Source organism: Danio rerio, chromosome 22 (genome assembly GCF_052040795.2).
Source record: "Danio rerio strain M-AB ecotype USA chromosome 22, GRCz13ab, whole genome shotgun sequence".
NCBI classification, from domain to species: Eukaryota; Metazoa; Chordata; class Actinopteri; order Cypriniformes; family Danionidae; genus Danio; species Danio rerio.
The window spans coordinates 9835001-9856066 of NC_141042.1; the positions used below are offsets into that span (position 1 = coordinate 9835001).

Below are 21066 nucleotides of genomic sequence, written 5' to 3' on the forward strand. Positions count from 1 at the left end.
GCAACAAAACAGACTAACCTAGCAACGATATGACACCAGCTATATCTCAGCATCAGAACATCGTAGAGAGGCGGGGGTTGGCTTGTTTGACTCATGCTCATACACCATCTATCTATCTATCTATCTATCTATCTATCTATCTATCTATCTATCTATCTATCTATCTATCTATCTATCTATCTATCTATCTATCTATCTATCTATCTACATCTTTCTATCTATCTATCTATCTATCTATCTATCTATCTATCTATCTATCTATCTATCTATCTATCTATCTGTCTGTCTGTCTGTCTGTCTGTCTGTATCCATCTATCTATCTATCTATCTATCTATCTATCTATCTATCTATCTATCTATCTATCTATCTATCTATCTATCTATCTACCTCTTTCTATCTATCTACCTATCTATCTATCTATCTATCTATCTATCTATCTATCTATCTATCTATCTATCTATCTATCTATCTATCTATCATGCTAACAATATGCTAATTCATGCTAGAAACATGCTAGTTACATGCTAATTTATACTAGAATCATGCTAGTAACATGCTAATTCATGCTAGAATCATGCTAACAACATGCTAATTCATGCTAGAATCATGCTAGTAACATGCTAATTCATGCTAGAATCATGCTAACAACATGCTAATTCATGCTAGAATCATGCTAGTAACATGCTAATTCATGCTAGAATAATGCTAGTAACATGCTAATTTATGCTAGAATCATGCTAGTAACATGCTAATTCATGCTAAAATCATGCTAGTAACATGCTAATTCATGCTAGAATCATGCTAACAACATGCTAATTCATGTTAGAATCATGCTAGTAGCATGCTAATTCATGCTAGAATCATGCTAACAACATGCTAATTTATGCTAGAATCATGCTAGTAACATGCTAATTCATGCTAAAATCATGGTAGTAACATGCTAATTCATGCTAGAATCATACTAGCAACATGCTAATTCATGCTAGATTCATGCTAGTAGCATGCTAATTCATGCTAGAATCATGCTAACAACATGCTAATTCATGCTAGAATCATGCTAGTAACATGCTAATTCATGCTAGAATCATGCTAACAACATGCTAATTCATGCTAGAATCATGCTAGTAACATGCTAATTCATGCTAGAATAATGCTAGTAACATGCTAATTTATGCTAGAATCATGCTAGTAACATGCTAATTCATGCTAAAATCATGCTAGTAACATGCTAATTCATGCTAGAATCATGCTAACAACATGCTAATTCATGCTAGAATCATGCTAGTAGCATGCTAATTCATGCTAGAATCATGCTAACAACATGCTAATTTATGCTAGAATCATGCTAGTAACATGCTAATTCATGCTAAAATCATGCTAGTAACATGCTAATTCATGCTAGAATCATGCTAGCAACATGCTAATTCATGCTAGAATCATGCTAACAACATGCTAATTTATGCTAGAATCATGCTAGTAACATGCTAATTCATGCTAAAATCATGCTAGTAACATGCTAATTCATGCTAGAATAATGCTAGTAACATGCTAATTCATGCTAGAATCATGCTAGTAACATGCTAATTCATGCTAGAATCATGCTAACAACATGCTAATTTATGCTAGAATCATGCTAGTAACATGCTAATTCATGCTAAAATCATGCTAGTAACATGCTAATTCATGCTAGAATCATGCTAACAACATGCTAATTCATGCTAGAATCATGCTAGTAACATGCTAATTCATGCTAGAATCATGCTAACAACATCCTAATTCATGCTAGAATCATGCTAGTAACATGCTAATTCATGCTAGAATAATGCTAGTAACATGCTAATTTATGCTAGAATCATGCTAGTAACATGCTAATTCATGCTAAAATCATGCTAGTAACATGCTAATTCATGCTAGAATCATTCTAACAACTTGCTAATTCATGCTAGAATCATGCTAACAAGATGCTAATTCATGCTAGAATCATGCTAGTAGCATGCTAATTCATGCTAGAATCATGCTAACAACATGCTAATTCATGCTAGAATCATGCTAGTAACATGCTAATTAATGCTAGAATCGTGCTAACAACATGCTAATTCATGCTAGAATCATGCTAACAACATGCTAATTCATGCTAGAATCATGCTAATTCATGCTAAAATCATGCTAGTAACATGCTAATTTACGCTAAAATCATGCTAGTAACATGCTAATTCATGCTAGAATCATGTTAAAAACATGTTAATTCATGCTAGAATCATGCTAATAACATGCTAATCTATCTATCTATCTATCTATCTATCTATCTATCTATCTATCTATCTATCTATCTATCTATCTATCTATCTATCTATCTATCTTTTCATAGTTTTAAAAACTGTTTAAACTAAATAAACTATTACCGTCAGGCTTTCACAAGCCAGCCTCAAAGTTTGTTCTCAAACTTTAAGAATCTAGTTATTATTATTAGGCTGGCTTGTGTAGCAAGCCAGACTACTGTTATCCTATTAAACTTATTATTATTATTATTATTATTTATATTATTATTCTTCTTCTGAGACTAAAAATTAAACTCTATCTCCACCTAGACCTTTCAAGCTATGACCATCAAACTCGGGTCAGACCTCCGAACTATTCTGACTCGAGTTGCTATATCCTTTCCGACTGATCCGACTTTCGGTTTCCCGAAAAACGTCCCGGGACCGTCGGAAAAATCCCATAGACGTAACATTGGATCAAACTTTGTGACCTCATAACTCCGCATCAGAATGTCACACAGACTTCTAACTGGGCTCATTTAACTCAGACTATCAAACTGCCAATGACTGATCACCTTTAAACTTTCTGGCCACGCCCTAGCAACCACTTTTGGACCCTAGAAACCATCCCATAGACTTCCATTGCAAAAGACTCTCATTGACTTTACATGGGATCAAACTTTGTGAGCTCATAACTCTGCATCAGACTGTCCTACAGACTAATGATTGAGCTCATTTAACTCAGTCTAGCCAGCAGCCAATCACTGATGGCCTTTTAACCTTCCAGCCACACCCTAACAACCAGATACTGCACCCTAGCAACTGTCCCATAGACTGCCATTAAAGAGGTTCAGACTGATATTGTCATGCTGCAGTGTGATAGAGACATGGGGGTTGTTTTTAACTGTTCATACTGGCAAGAAGCTTTGATACATCATCAGTCTAAGCTGTCAATCAACTCCATAGCAACAAAACAGACTAACCTAGCAACGATATAACAGCAGCTATATCTCAGCATCAGAACATCGTAGAGAGACGGGGGTTGGCTTGTTTGAATCAGGCTCACACACCATCTATCTATCTATCTATCTATCTATCTATCTATCTATCTATCTATCTATCTATCTATCTATCTATCTATCTATCTATCTATCTATCTATCTATCTATCTATATATCTATAACTATTTATCTATCTATCTATCTATCTATCTATCTATCTATCTCTAACTATCTATCTATCTATCTATCTATCTATCTATCTATCTATCTATCTATCTATCATCTATCTATCTATCTATCTATCTATCTATCTATCTATCTATCTATCTCTAACTATCTATCTATCTATCTATCTATCTATCTATCTATCTATCTATCTATCTATCTATCTATCTATCTATCTCTAACTATCTATCTATCTATCTATCTATCTATCTATCTATCTATCTATCTATCTATCTATCTATCTATCTATCTATCTATCTATCTACCTCTATCTATCCATCATGCTAACAACATGCTAATTCATACTAGAATCATGCTAGTTACATGCTAATTCATGCTAGAATCATGCTAGTCACATGCTAATTCATGCTAGAATCATGCTAGTTACATGCTAATTCATGCTAGAATCATGCTAGTCACATGCTAATTTATGCTAGAATCATGCCAGTCACATGCTAATTCATACTAGAATCATGCTAACAACATGCTAATTCATGCTAGAATCATGCTAGTCACATGCTAATTCATGCTAGAATCATGCTAACAACATGCTAATTCATGCTAGAATCATGCTAGCAACATGCTAATTCATGTTAGAATCGTGCTAACAACATGCTGATTCGTGCTAGAATCATGCTAGTAGCATGCTAATTCATGTTAGAATCATGCTAACAACATGCTAATTCATGCTAGAATCATGCTAGTAACATGCTAATTCATGCTAGAATCATGCTAACAACATGCTAATTTATGCTAGAATCATGCTAGTCAAATGCTAATTCATGCTAGAATCATGCTAACAACATGCTAATTCATGCTAGAATCATGCTAGTAACATGCTAATTCATGCTAGATTCATGCTAGTAACATACTAATTCATGCTAGAATCATGCTAACAACATGATAATTCATGCTAGAATCATGCTAGTAACATGCTAATTCATGCTAGAATCATGCTAACAACATGCTAATTGATGCTAGAATCGTGTTAATTCATGCTAAAATCATGCTAGTAACATGCTAATTCATGTTAATATCATGCTAGGTACATGCTAATTCATGCTAGAATCATGCTAGTAACATGCTAATTCATGCTAGAATCGTGCTAGTAACATGCTAATTCATACTAGAATCATGCTAGTAACATGCTAATTCATGCTAGAATTATGCTAACAACATGCTAATTCATGCTAGAATCATGCTAGTAACATGCTAATTCATGCTAGAATCATGCTAGTAACATGCTAAATCATGCTAGAATCATGCTAACAACATGCTAAATCATGCTAGAATCATGCTAACAACATCTATCTATCTATCTATCTATCTATCTATCTATCTATCTATCTATCTATCTATCTATCTATCTATCTATCTATCTATCTATCTATCTATCTATCTTTTCATACTTTTTAAAACTGTTTAAATAAACTATTACCGTCAGGCTTTCACAAGCCAGCCTCAAAGTTTGTTCTCAAACTTTAAGAATCTAGTTATTCTATATTATTCTTCTTCTGAGACTAAAAATTAAACTCTATCTCCACCTAGACCTTTCAAGCTATGACCATCAAACTCGGGTCAGACCTCCGAACTATTCTGACTCGAGTTGCTATATCCTTTCCGACTGATCCGACTTTCGGTTTCCCGAAAAACGTCCCGGGACCGTCGGAAAAATCCCATAGACGTAACATTGGATCAAACTTTGTGACCTCATAACTCCGCATCAGAATGTCACACAGACTTCTAACTGGGCTCATTTAACTCAGACTATCAAACTGCCAATGACTGATCACCTTTAAACTTTCTGGCCACGCCCTAGCAACCACTTTTGGACCCTAGAAACCGTCCCATAGACTTCCATTGCAAAATACTCTCATTGACTTTACATGGGATCAAACTTTGTGAGCTCATAACTCTGCATCAGACTGTCCTACAGACTAATGGCTGAGCTCATTTAACTCAGTCTAGCCAGCAGCCAATCACTGATGGCCTTTTAACTTTCTAGCCACACCCTAACAACCAGATACTGCACCCTAGCAACTGTCCCATAGACTGCAATTAAAGAGGTTCAGACTGATATTGTCATGCTGCAGTGTGATAGAGACATGGGGGTTGTGTTTAACTGTTCATACTGGCAAGAAGCTTTGATACATCATCAGTCTAAGCTGTCAATCAACTCCATAGCAACAAAACAGACTAACCTAGCAACAATATGGCACCAGCTATATCTCAGCATCAGAACATCGTAGAGAGGCGGGGGTTGGCTTGTTTGACTCATGCTCGCACTCCATCTATCTATCTATCTATCTATCTATCTATCTATCTATCTATCTATCTATCTATCTATCTATCTACTTCTATCTATCTATCTATCTATCTATCTATCTATCTATCTATCTATCTATCTATCTATCTATCTACCTCTACCTATCTATCTACCTCTACCTATCTATCTATCTATCTATCTATCTATCTACCTATCTATCTATCTATCTATCTATCTATCTATCTATCTATCTATCTATCTATCTATCTATCTATCTATCTATCTATCTATCTATCCATCATGCTAACAACATGCTAATTCATGCTAGAATCATGCTAGTTACATGCTAATTCATGCTAGAATCATGCTAGTCACATGCTAATTCATGCTAGTATCATGCTAACAACATGCTAATTCATGCTAGAATCATGCTAATTTATGCTAAAACCATGCTAGTAACATGCTAATCCATGCTAGAATCATGCTAACAACATGCTAATTCATGCTAGATTCATGCTAGTAACATGCTAATTCATGCTAGAATCATGCTAGTATCATGCTAATTCATGCTAGCATCGTGCTAATAACGTGCTAATTCATGCTAGAATCATGCTAGTAACATGCTAATTCATGCTAGAATCATGCTAACAACATGCTAATTCATGCTAGAATCATGCTAATAACATGCTAATTCATGCTAGAATCATGCTAACAACATGCTAATTCATGCTAGAATCATGCTAGTAACATGCTAATTCATGCTAGAATCATGCTAACAACATGCTAATTCATGCTAGAATCATGCTAGTGAAATGCTAATTCATGCTAGAATCATGCTAACAACATGCTAATTCATGCTAGAATCATGCTAGTAACATGCTAATTCATGTTAGAATCATGCTAACAACATGCTAATTCATGCTAGAATCATGCTAACAACGTGCTAATTCATGCTAGAATCATGCTAGTAACATGCTAATTCATGTTAGAATCATGCTAACAACATGCTAATTCATGCTAGAATCATGCTAGTAACATGCTAATTCATGCTAGAAGCATGCTAACAACATGCTAATTTATGCTAGAATCATGCTAGTAGCATGCTAATTCATGCTAGAATCTTGCTAGTAACATGCTAAATCATGCTAGAATCATGCTAACAACATGCTAATTCATGCTAGAATCATGCTAACAACATGCTAATTCATGCTAGAATCATGCTAACAACATGCTAATTAATACTAAAATCATGCTAGTAACATGCTAATTCATGCTAAAATCATGCTAACAACATGCTAATTCATGCTAAAATCATGCTAGTAACATGCTAATTCATGCTAGAATCATGCTAACAACATGCTATTTCACGTTAAAATCATGGTAATAACATGCTAATCTATCTATCTATCTATCTATCTATCTATCTATCTATCTATCTATCTATCTATCTATCTATCTATCTATCTATCTTTTCATACTTTTTAAAACTGTTTAAACTAAATAAACTATCACCGTCAGGCTTTCACAAGCCAGCCTCAAAGTTTGTTCTCAAACTTTAAGAATCTAGTTATTATTAGGCTGGCTTGTGTAGCAAGCCAGACTACTGTTATCCTATTAAACTTATTATTATTATTATTATTATTTATATTATTATTCTTCTTCTGAGACTAAAAATTAAACTCTATCTCCACCTAGACCTTTCAAGCTATGACCATCAAACTCGGGTCAGACCTCCGAACTATTCTGACTCGAGTTGCTATATCCTTTCCGACTGATCCGACTTTCGGTTTCCCGAAAAACGTCCCGGGACCGTCGGAAAAATCCCATAGACGTAACATTGGATCAAACTTTGTGACCTCATAACTCCGCATCAGAATGTCACACAGACTTCTAACTGGGCTCATTTAACTCAGACTATCAAACTGCCAATGACTGATCACCTTTAAACTTTCTGGCCACGCCCTAGCAACCACTTTTGGACCCTAGAAACCGTCCCATAGACTTCCATTGCAAAAGACTCTCATTGACTTTACATGGGATCAAACTTTGTGAGCTCATAACTCTGCATCAGACTGTCCTACAGACTAATGGCTAGGCTCATTTAACTCAGTCTAGCCAGCAGCCAATCACCGATGGCCTTTTAACTTTCTAGCCACACCCTAACAACCAGATACTGCACCCTAGCAACTGTCCCATAGACTGCCATTAAAGAGGTTCAGACTGATATTGTCATGCTGCAGTGTGATAGAGATATGGGGGTTGTGTTTAACTGTTCATACTGGCAAGAAGCTTTGATACATTATCAGTCTAAGCTGTCAATCAACTCCATAGCAACAAAACAGACTAACCTAGCAACGATATGGCACCAGCTATATCTCAGCATCAGAACGTCGTAGAGAGGCGGGGGTTGGCTTGTTTGACTCATGCTCTTACACCATCTATCTATCTATCTATCTATCTATCTATCTATCTATCTATCTATCTATCTATCTATCTATCTATCTATCTATCTTTATACCTCTACATATCTATCTATCTATCTATCTATCTATCTATCTATCTATCTATCTATCTATCTATCTATCTATCTATCTATCTATCTTTATACCTCTACATATCTATCTATCTATCTATCTATCTATCTATCTATCTATCTATCTATCTGTCTATCTGTCTATCTATCTATCTATCTATCTATCTATCTATCTATCTATCTATCTATCTATCTATCTATGTATCATGCTAACAACATGCTAATTCATGCTAGAATCATGCTAGTTACATGCTAATTCATGCTTGAATCATGCTAGTCACATGCTAATTCATGCTAGAATCATGCTAGTCACATGCTAATTCATGCTAGAATCATGCTAACAACATGCTAATTCATGCTAGAATCATGCTAATTTATGCTAAAATCATGCTAGTAACATGCTAATCCATGCTAGAATCATGCTAACAACATGCTAATTCATGCTAGTAACATGCTAATTCATGCTAGAATCATGCTAGTATCATGCTAATTCATGCTAGCATCGTGCTAACAACATGCTAATTCATGCTAGAATCATGCTAGTAACATGCTAATTCATGCTAGAATCATGCTAACAACATGCTAATTCATGCTAGAATCATGCTACTAACATGCTAAATCATGCTATAATCATGCTAACAACATGCTAATTCATGCTAGAATCATGCTAGTAACATGCTAATTCATGCTAGAATCATGCTAACAACATGCTAATTCATGCTAGAATCATGCTAACAACATGCTAATTCATGCTAGAATCATGCTAGTGAAATGCTAATTCATGCTAGAATCATGCTAACAACATGCTAATTCATGCTAGATTCATGCTAGTAACATGCTTATTCATGTTAGAATCATGCTAACAACATGCTAATTCATGCTAGCATCGTGCTAACAACATGCTAATTCATGCTAGAATCATGCTAGTAACATGCTAATTCATGCTAGAATCATGCTAACAACATGCTAATTCATGCTAGAATAATGCTACTAACATGCTAATTCATGCTATAATCATGCAAACAACATGCTAATTCATGCTAGAATCATGCTAGTAACATGCTAATTCATGCTAGAATCATGCTAACAACATGCTAATTCATGCTAACAACATGCTAATTCATGCTAGAATCATGCTAGTGAAATGCTAATTCATGCTAGAATCATGCTAACAACATGCTAATTCATGCTAGAATCATGCTAACAACATGCTAATTCATGCTAGAATCATGCTAGTAACATGATAATTCATGCTAGAAGCATGCTAACAACATGCTAATTTATGCTAGAATCATGCTAGTAGCATGCTAATTCATGCTAGAATCTTGCTAGTAACATGCTAAATCATGCTGGAATCATGCTAACAACATGCTAATTCATGCTAGAATCATGCTAACAACATGCTAATTCATGCTAGAATTGTGCTAATTCATGCTAAAATCATGCTAGTAACATGCTAATTCATGCTAGAATCATGCTAGTAACATGCTAATTCATGCTAGAATCGTGCTAACAACATGCTAATTCATGTTAAAATCATGCTAACAACATGCTAATTATTGCTAAAATCATGCTAGTAACATGCTAATTCATGCTACAATCATGCTAACAACATGCTAATTCATGTTAAAATCATGCTAGTAACATGCTAATTCATGCTAGAATCATGCTAACAACATGCTATTTCACGTTAAAATCATGGTAATAACATGCTAATCTATCTATCTATCTATCTTTTCATACTTTTTAAAACTGTTTAAACTGAATAAACTATTACCGTCAGGCTTTCACAAGCCAGCCTCAAAGTTTGTTCTCAAACTTTAAGAATCTAGTTAATATTATTATTCTTCTTCTGAGACTAAAAATTAAACTCTATCTCGTCCTAGGCCTTTCAAGCTATGACCATCAAACTCGGGTCAGACCTCCGAACTATTCTGACTCGAGTTGCTATATCTTTTCCGACTAATCCGACTTTCGGTTTTCCGAAAAACGTCCCGGGACCGTCGGAAAAATCCCATAGACTTAACATTGGATCAAACTTTGTGACCTCATAACTCCGCATCAGAATATCACACAGACTTCTAACTGGGCTCATTTAACTCAGACTATCAAACTGCCAATGACTGACCACCTTTAAACTTTCTGGCCACGCCCTAGCAACCACTTTTGGACCCTAGAAACCGTCCCATAGACTTCCATTGCAAAATACTCTCATTGACTTTACATGGGATCAAACTTTGTGAGCTCATAACTCTGCATCAGACTTTCCTACAGACTAATGGCTGAGCTCATTTAACTCAGTCTAGCCAGCAGCCAATCACCGATGGCCTTTTAACTTTCTAGCCACACCCTAACAACTAGATACTGCACCCTAGCAACTGTCCCATAGACTGCAATTAAAGAGGTTCAGACTGATATTGTCATGCTGCAGTGTGATAGAGACATGGGGGTTGTTTTTAACTGTTCATACTGGCAAGAAGCTTTGATAAATCATCAGTCTAAGCTGTCAATCAACTCCATAGCAACAAAACAGACTAACCTAGCAACGATATGGCACCAGCTATATCTCAGCATCAGAACATCGTAGAGAGGCGGGGGTTGGCTTGTTTGACTCATGCTCTTACACCATCTATCTATCTATCTATCTATCTATCTATCTATCTATCTATCTATCTATCTATCTATCTATCTCTATCTATCTATCTATCTATCTATCTATCTATCTATCTATCTATCTATCTATCTATCCATCTATCTATCTACCTCTATCTATCTATCTATCGATCTATCTACCTCTATCTATCTATCTATCTATCTATCTATCTATCTATCTATCTATCTATCTATCTATCTATCTATCTATCTATCTATCTATCTATCTACCTCTACCTATCTATCTATCTATCTATCTATCTATCTATCTATCTATCTATCCATCTATCTATCTACCTCTATCTATCTATCGATCTATCTACCTATATCTATCTATCTATCTATCTATCTATCTATCTATCTATCTATCTATCTATCTATCTATCTATCTATCTACCTCTATCTATCTATCTATCTATCTATCTATCTATCTATCTATCTATCTATCTATCATGCTAAAAACATGCTAATTCATGCTAGAATCATGCTAGTTACATGCTTATTTATGGTAGAATCATGCTAGTAACATGCTAATTCATGCTAGAATCATGCTAACAACATGCTAATTCATGCTAGAATCATGCTAACAACATGCTAATTCATGCTAGAATCATGCTAGTAACATGTTAATTCATGCTAGAATCATGCTAACAACATGCTAATTCATGCTAAAATCATGCTAGTAACATGCTAATTCATGCTAGAATCATGCTAACAACATGCTAATTCATGATAGAATCGTGCTAGTAACATGCTAATTCATGCTAGAATCATGCTAGTAACATGCTAATTCATGCTAGAATCGTGCTAACAACATGCTAATTTATGCTAGAATCATGCTAGTTACATGCTAATTCATGCTAGAATCATGCTAGTAACATGCTAATTCATGCTAGAATCATGCTAGTAACATGCTAAATCATGCTAGAATCATGCTAACAACATGCTAATTCATGCTAGAATCATGCTAATTAATGCTAAAATTATGCTAGTAACATGCTAATTCATGCTAGAATCATGCTAGTAACATGCTAATTCATGCTAGAATTGTGCTAACAACATGCTAATTCATGCTAGAATCGTGCTAGTAACATGCTAATTCATGCTAGAATCATGCTAGTAACATACTAATTCATGCTATAATCGTGCTAACAACATGCTAATTCATGCTAGAATCATGCTAGTAACATGCTAATTCATGCTAGAATCGTGCTAGTAACATGGTAATTCATGCTAGAATCGTGCTAACAACATGCTAATTCATGCTAGAATCGTGCTAACAACATGCTAATTCATGCTAGAAACGTGCTAGTAACATGCTAATTCATGCTAGAATCATGCTAGTAACATGCCAATTCATGCTAGAATCATGCTAACAACATGCTAATTCATGCTAAAATCATGCTAACAATATTCTAATTTATTCTAAAATCATGCTAGTAACATGCTAATTCATGCTATAATTGTGCTAGCAACATGCTAATTTATGCTAGAATCATGCTAACAACATGCTAATTCATGCTAAAATCATGCTAACAACTTGGTAATTCACACTAGAATCATGCTAACAACATGCTAATTCACGTTAGAATCATGCTAATACCATGCTAATCTATCTATCCATCTATCTATCTATCTATATCTATTTATCTATCTATCTATCTATCTATCTATCTATCTATCTATCTATCTATCTATCTATCTATCTATCTATCTATCTATCTATCTATCAATCTTTTCATACTTTTAAAAACTGTTTAAACTAAATTAACTATTACCGTCAGGCTTTCACAAGCCAGCCTCAAAGTTTGTTCTCAAACTTTAAGAATCTAGTTATGTTGGCTTGAGAAAGCCAACATACTGTAATGCTACTTAAACTTATTCTTATTATTATTATTATTCCGGCTTCTGACCAAAAAAAAGCAATCGCTTCTCCTCCCAGGGCTTAGATGCTACAAGCCCCAAATTTGGTCAGAAGCTGTCTTTTGCTCATGAGATGGTTGCTGTATGTCCTCATGCCGATAAGATTTGTAGTTTTTGAATTAAAAATTTTTTTATTAAAAAATTGTATCGAGTATTTGGGGCATATAAAAAAGTATACAATCCTCAAATTTGGCCAAAAGATGTGTTTGAAATTACAGATAATTATCATATTTATTTGGTGTAATTATAAATAACAGTTTTCCTATAAATATTTTTTTTATAATAAATTTGTAAAATTCAGACTCAAAGCGTGTCAGAGTGTCCACGAGATGGCGCCAGAAGACTATTTTTGAGCCCTTTGTAATTTAGTACTGGCCCTTTAAGAGGCGGGGATATCCAGACTGACTGTTTTGAATCTACAGAAATTCGGGCTCATTTCAGACGTGCTTGTTACAACATTTGAAGCTGAAATTGCGACCATTTTGGTCGCATATGCGCCTGAAAATTAATCTATGCGACCTCATAACATATTTGGGCGCATTAGTGCAACTGCTGATAATGGTTGTAGTGCGACCTGTTTTGATTTTTTGTAAAAACGTGCTGAATCGCTCTTCCCTGCCGCTATATTGGTTCATATTAGCTGTCAATCACTCAAGGTATTCCGCTGTCAGATGACAGGGAAGGAGCTTTTATGACCACGGGAAATGCAAACGGCTGAAGAGTAAAAACTTAAAGCACACAGGTTTGCAAACCCCACCTAAAATTGAGGTGTAGATGAGAGAGATCGTGACACGTCACGTGGTGAATAATGATCCACCAGCTGAGATCACTGAAACTGCGGCTCATAACAAAGACCAGTATTGCGCCGATGGTTAGTGCAATAATCCTGCTCTGCCTGCTCATAAATTGGGTCGGCTGACTCGCCAGCTTTTCCACAAACACAGAAAAATGAAGATCATCTCAGACTGAACCTTTAAATTGACACAAACTGAAACCAAAACTTTTAAAGAGTGATAGAAGTGAGACTTTACTTTCTTTCTTTTGTCTATTCTTTTTTGAGGTGTATATTATTGTTTTATTTATTTACTGATGACTGCTTTGCAGCTTTCATCATTGAATTGAATTATTTATTATAATCTTTTGTTTGTTTTGTAGCAGAAATATTATTTATTAAATTTACATGCATATAAAAACAGCAGTACAAAATCCATATTTCTTACTGCAATGCTTCATTTTTGTTTGATGCAAACTATACAATTATTTTATATAAAGTAACAGACTTTTTATAGCAGATAACCTACATTCATGCACATTCAAGGCAGTATCATAATGTGAAATGGAATTCATTGTTACTATTATTGTGATTTTCATCATCACTAATATTCTATGGCCTAATTATTAGACATTCATTTTAGAATTATTGCACACAAATATCAATGTCTTCGCAGCATTAGTTAGATAGTTGTTTCTGGTTTTTGTCAGTCCTATTGATGTTGTTTTAAAATACAATAAATCCCTTGAAAAGCAATTTGCAGCGGTGCTCATTCATTTTTGGTGGGTGCTCCTAAATTTTTTCTGGTGCTCCTAAATTTATTTTGGTGCCCCTGAATATTTGAAGTTGGGAGCACCGGTGCTACCAAGTAAAAAAGTTAATTTCGAGCCCTGTATATATATATATATATATATATATATATATATATATATATATATATATATATATATATATATATATATATATATATATTCATACAGTTGATGTCAGAATTATTAGCTCCCCTGTTTATTTTTTCCCCAATTTCTGTTTAATGGAGGGAAGATTGTTTCAGCACATTTCTAAGCATAATAGTTTTAAAAACCTATTTCTAATTACTGATTTATTTTATCTTTGCCATGATGACATTAAATAATGTTTGACTTGATATTTTTCAAGACACTTCTATACAGCTTAAAGTCACATTTAAAGCCTTAACTAGGTTAATAAGGGTAACTAGGCAGGTTAGGGTAATTAGGCAAGTTATTTTATAACGATGGTTTGTTCTGTAGATTATCAAAAAAAAAATATCTTAAAGGGGATAATAATTGTGTCCCAAAAATGGTTTTTAAATAATTAATAACTGCTTTTATTCTAGCCGAAATAAAACAAATAAGACTTTCTCAAGAAGAAAAATATTATCAGACATACTGTGAAAATTTCCTTGCTCTGTTAAACACCATTTGGGCAATATTTAAAAAAGGGAAAAAAAATCAACTGGGGGTTAATAATTCTGACTTCAACAGTGTATATATATATATATAAATATATATATATATATATATATATATATATATATATATATATATATATATATATATATATATATATACATACACACACACACATTTATGGTTAGGGTTATAAGGATTATTTTTTATCCCCCTTTTATGTTGGCAAAAACATAAGTTTACTTCAGATATTTCTTTCAAAACAGAATATTCTGTACCGCAAAAAAGCCTTCTCCTCACTTGTGATAATGACAATGAAAGCCAAGCTTTTGGCCTATGCTGTACCAAAAAAAATAAAATCACCCAGGTGATGACAATTAAATATTACGATTATAACATTGTGTTAGTGGCCAGTGGGGTGAAACAACGTCATTGGTCAGAATTAACCACGTGATGAAGATGGCCTAATATTGTATTTAATGCAATTTTCTTCCTGTAAACTGTATATATAACTATATAACTATAACTATATATATAACGCTGCAAATTACTGTAAATTGACTGTACTCTATATTAACTGCAAAACTGATAAGACTGATTAAATAAAAGACAAATTAACTAAATGCATGTGCTATTGTTTCATTAGTATTTTAATTTAATATTTTTCTTTATATGATATTTATTATAATGTAATTTTGTTCAGATTATAATATATACTATAAATACTAACTATACTATAGTGATCTGCATTAAACAACCTGAACAAATCAGTTCTCTCTCTCTCTCTCTCTCTCTCTCTCGATTTGATCAAAAATGTAAATGAGGCCTTCCGATTAACAGTCCAGTGGACCCTAGCAACAGCCTAGAAACCACTCAGAACACCCTAGCAACTACCTAGGAATGCCTTAGCAACATCTTAGCAACCGCCTAGCAACCACTTCTCAACCGCTGTGCTTCCTGCCAACTGCCTTTGAGTCCCCGGCGCAGTCACGTTGGCTTTCTCAAGCCAACATCAAAGTTCGTCAACGAACTTTAGGTTCTAGTTATTATTCTGCTTCTTCTTCTTCTTCTTCTTTCTTCTGAGACTAATTTTAAAGTCTATCTCCTCCTAACCCTTTCAAGCTTCATACCTCAAACTTTCGTCAAACCTTCAAACTGGTCTGACTCGGGTTGCTATATCTTTTCCGACTGATCCGACTTTCGGTTTTCCGAAAAACGACCCGGAAAATTCCCAAAATTCCCATTGACTTAACATTGGGTCAAACTTTGTGACCTCATAACTCTGCATCAGACTGTCCTACAGACTTCTAACTGGGCTCATTTAACTTAGTCTAGCCAGCAGCCAATAACTGATGACCTTTAAACTTACTAGCCACTCCCTAGCAACCACTTTTGGCACCCTAGCAACTGTCCCATAGACTTCCATTGTAAAAGACTGCCATTGACTTAACATTGAGTCAACCTTTGTGAGCTCATAACTCTGCATCAGACTGTCCTACAGACTAGAGTCAGGCCTCATTCAACTCAGTCTAGTCAGCAGCCAATCACTGATGACCTTTAGACTTACTAGCCACTCCCTAGCAACCACTTATGGCACCCTAGCAACTGTCCCGTAGACTTCCATTCAAAAGACTGTCATAGACTTAACATGGGATCAAACTTTGTGAGCTCATAACTCTGCATCAGACTGTCATACAGACTAATGGCTGAGCTCATTTAACTCAGACTACCAAACTGCCAATAACTGATGAGCTTTTAACTTTCTAGCCACACCCCTAACTACCACATACTGCACCCTAGCAACTGTCCCGTAGACTTCCATTACAAAAGACTCTCATTGACTTAACATGGGATCAAACTTTGTGAGCTCATAACTCTGTATCAGACTGTCATAGAGACTAATGGCTGAGCTCATTTAACTCAGTCTAGCCAGCAGCCAATCACTGATGGCCTTTTAACTTTCTAGCCACACCCCTAACTACCACATACTGCACCCTAGCAACTGTCCTATAGAATGTAATTAGCTGTGCTATCAAATGCTTATAATTCTAACATGCTAATGACATGCCAATCATGCTAGCAACATACTACTCATATGCTAATCATGCTAATGACATGCTAACTCATACTGGAAACATGCTAATGACATGCTAATTTGTACTAGAATCATGCTAGTAACATGCTAATTCATACTAGACTCATGTTAATAACTGGCCTACATGCATATCTTTGCATAGCAGTGTCCTATTGACTTGGGGGATGGCTCATCTGACTCAGACAACCAATGAGCATCTCAATATGATAATAAAGCTCACAAGCCACGCCCCCAAATTGATTCCATAGACTTCCATTAAAATAGGCCAAGATGCATATCTTTGCATAGCAGTGTCATAGAGACACGGGGCTTGGTTCATTTGACTAAGACAACCAACCACATTCAAGTTCACTCTGTAACCTCGCCCATAGCAACAAAACAGAGTACCCTAGCAACCATTTATCAACAGCTATATCTCAGCATCAGAACATTGTAGAGACTTGGAGATTGGCTCGTTTGACTCATGGTAGCAAACGGAACTTCCTATATGCTACACATGCTAGCAGTGACTAGCTACATGCTAATATTGACTAGCCAAGTACTGTAACTTGCTAGAAATGCTTACTAAGTATAAATGTTTTATCAAGCATGTATGTGAGGCTTGCCTAGTAACCAACCAGGGTACCCTAGCAACTGCCTAGCAACCACCCAAATTACCCTAGCAACTGCCTAGCAACCACCTAGCAACGGCCTAGTAATGCCTTAGTAAGGGCCTAGCGACCACTCAGGACACCCTAGCAACCACCTAGCAACGCCTTAGCAACCACTCAGAATACCTTAGCAACCACCTAGCAACACCTTAGCAACCACCTAGCAACCACTTGGGACACCTTAGCAACTGCCTAGCAACACCTTAGCAACCACCTAGCAACCACTCAGAACACCCTAGCAACTGCCTAGCAACGCCTTAGCAACCACCTAGCAACCACTCAGGACACCCTAGCAACCGCCTAGCAACACCTTAGCAACCACCTAGCAACCACTCAGGACACCCTAGCAACCACCTAGCAACACCTTAGCAACCACTCAGAATACCCTAGCAACCACTTAGGACACCTTAGCAACCACCTAGCAACACCTTAGCAACCACTCAGAACACCCTAGCAACCGCCTAGCAACACCTTAGCAACCACCTAGCAACCACTATGAATACCCTAGCGACCACCTTGCAACACCTTAGTAATCACTTAGCAACTAGTCAGAACACCTTAGCAACTGCCTAGCACCACCTTAGCAACCACCTAGCAACCACTAAAAACACCCTAGCAACCGTCTAGCAACACCTTAGCAACCACCTAGCAACTAGTCAGACCACCTTAGCAACTGCCTTGCACCACTTTAGCAACCACCTAGCAACCACTTAAAACACCCTAGCAACCGCCTAGTAAAATGCTAATTCATGCTAGAATCATGCTAACAACATGCTAATTCATGCTAGAATCATGCTAGTAACATGCTAATTTGTGCTAGACTTATGCTAACAACATGCTAATTCATGCTAGAATCATGCTAGTAACATGCTAATTCATTCTAGAATCATGCTAACAACATGCTAATTCATGTAAGAATCATGCTACTAACATGCTAATTCATGCTAAATTATCCTAGTAGCATGCTAATTCATGCTAGAATCATGCTAGTAACATGCTAATTCATGCTAGAATCACGCTAACAACATGCTAATTCATGCTAGAATCATGCCAGTAACATGCTAATTCATGCTAGAATCATGCTAACAACATGCTAATTCATGTAAGAATCATGTTACTAACATGCTAATTCATGCTAAATTATCCTAGTAGCATGCTAATTCATGCTAGAATCATGCTAGTAACATGCTAATTCATGCTAGAATCACGCTAACAACATGCTAATTCATGCTAGAATCATGCTAATAACATGCTAATTCATGCTAAATTATCCTAGTAGCATGCTAATTCATGCTAGAATCATGCTAGTAACATGCTAATTCATGCTAGAATCACGCTAACAACATGCTAATTCATGCTAGAATCATGCCAGTAACATGCTAATTCATGCTAGAATCATGCTAACAACATGCTAATTCATGTAAGAATCATGTTACTAACATGCTAATTCATGCTAAATTATCCTAGTAGCATGCTAATTCATGCTAGAATCATGCTAGTAACATGCTAATTCATGCTAGAATCACGCTAACAACATGCTAATTCATGCTAGAATCATGCTAGTAACATGCTAATTCATGCTAGAATCACGCTAACAACATGCTAATTCATGCTAGAATCATGCTAATAACATGCTAATTCATGCTAGAATCATGCTAACAACATGCTAATTCATGTAAGAATCATGCTACTAACATGCTAATTCATGCTAGTAATATGTTAACTCAAGATAAAATCATACTAACATTCTATTTATACTTTAAAACCACTTCAAACTTTCAGATTCGGCTTTTCAAGCCACCATAAAGTTTGTCCTCAAACTTTAATATCTAGTTGTGTTGTTATGATCGTGTTATGATAATGTGATAATTGTGTCGTTATAATCGTGTTGTGATTACTGTGTTTTGTGCAGGCGGAAGTTCCTCTATAGCTTTTATAGGCCGGTGTGCCCGGGCCAATTCTTTTGGTTTGAGGTGTCGATACAGTACGTTAGAAATGATTATTAGGCCAGTTTAATGTTGCTCTTTTGTTGAATAAACGTGTAATAGCATACTGTTTTTCCTCAATGTTTAACTAAGCATATTTGAATGTATATTAGACTAGGATTTAAATGATTTCTGTATACTAATTGCATTTGTTTTGATCTTCATTTCAGAAACTCATTATCAGTTCGTGATGAGCATCTGATTGTCTCCGGCTACACAAACATTGTTCACCTTTGTTAATGTTTAGTATGTCATAGAAGTGAGGGAAAAGACTGCATTTAAAATGAGTTCCTCAAAAAAACACAGGTGAGACCTGCTCACAGAACCATCTTATACTGAAGTCTTGAATTCAAAACCAGAATGTTCCTGTTAAAGAACAAAACCTTTAATTATTGCCATGTCAAATGCAAACAAAACATACCATAATTACTTTATTTTGTTCAAGGTTAAAAGGGGCTTAAATCTGATTGAATAAGAATGTTTAACAAAACTAAGTAAGCTTAATGGAAGTATAGAACTTAAGGATGTTGTGTTATGGTTTCCTGAAGGACGTTTAGTGGTTAGTAAATGCAAATAACACACATACACATTAATAATATTATTCTGCCCAAGCCAGAGTATGCATGGTATTTTTGTGACTTTAGTGTAAGATTAGGTTCACGTGTTCAGGTCTGTTAAATTTTAAGAGTGAAATTTCAAAAGGTGGCATGGCAAACTTTAGTAAGAAGAAAACAGCCAAAAGGCATTTCATGTGTATTATAACATTGCATTTCTACCCAAACAGTGGTATGTTTGTTAGAACCTGGTTAGTTAATTCTATATTAAAATAAAAATCAACACATTTTCTGGTAACTTTTATTGAACTTGGTTTTGATCTTTATTTCAGTCATAAAAATACACATAACACATACATTCATGATGAAAAATGGATCATGCTGTGAAGCTTGCAAAGGTTCTTTCATAGTCATTAGAGGGGCAAATACTTTAATAACTTAAATTTAATTAATGTTATCAAAATTAACTGATGTCAAATTTGGCTGAAGATTCTTCTGTAGTAAAACATCTGTTTTCTTCTGTTCTTTGTGTCTTCAGTGTAAGATCAGGCTCACATGTGTCCAGCTCTGTGTCTGTGAAGAGTGACCAGTCAAAAGGTCACATGCCAAACTTCAGTGAGACAAAAACAAAATCAAATAAAACGTATTTCATACATTTCTACAGTTTGGTCACACACTCACTGTTACATAATCTTCTGTGACTACTTAATATAAGACTGCA

At 35.3% G+C, this 21066-nt stretch overlaps 1 protein-coding gene across 1 annotated transcript in view; it reads left to right on the forward strand.

Annotated features, from left to right (window-relative positions):
- The window catches only part of LOC147838417 (uncharacterized), a 115974-nt gene that overhangs the window by 54458 nt on the left and 40450 nt on the right, over positions 1–21066 (forward strand). The window contains exons 4-5 of the mRNA XM_087303308.1: positions 19962–20097; positions 20884–20988. Of these exons, the coding sequence (XP_087159434.1) occupies positions 20075–20097; positions 20884–20988 (128 nt within the window). The 5' untranslated portion in view covers positions 19962–20074. The remainder of the gene's footprint in view (positions 1–19961; positions 20098–20883; positions 20989–21066) is intronic.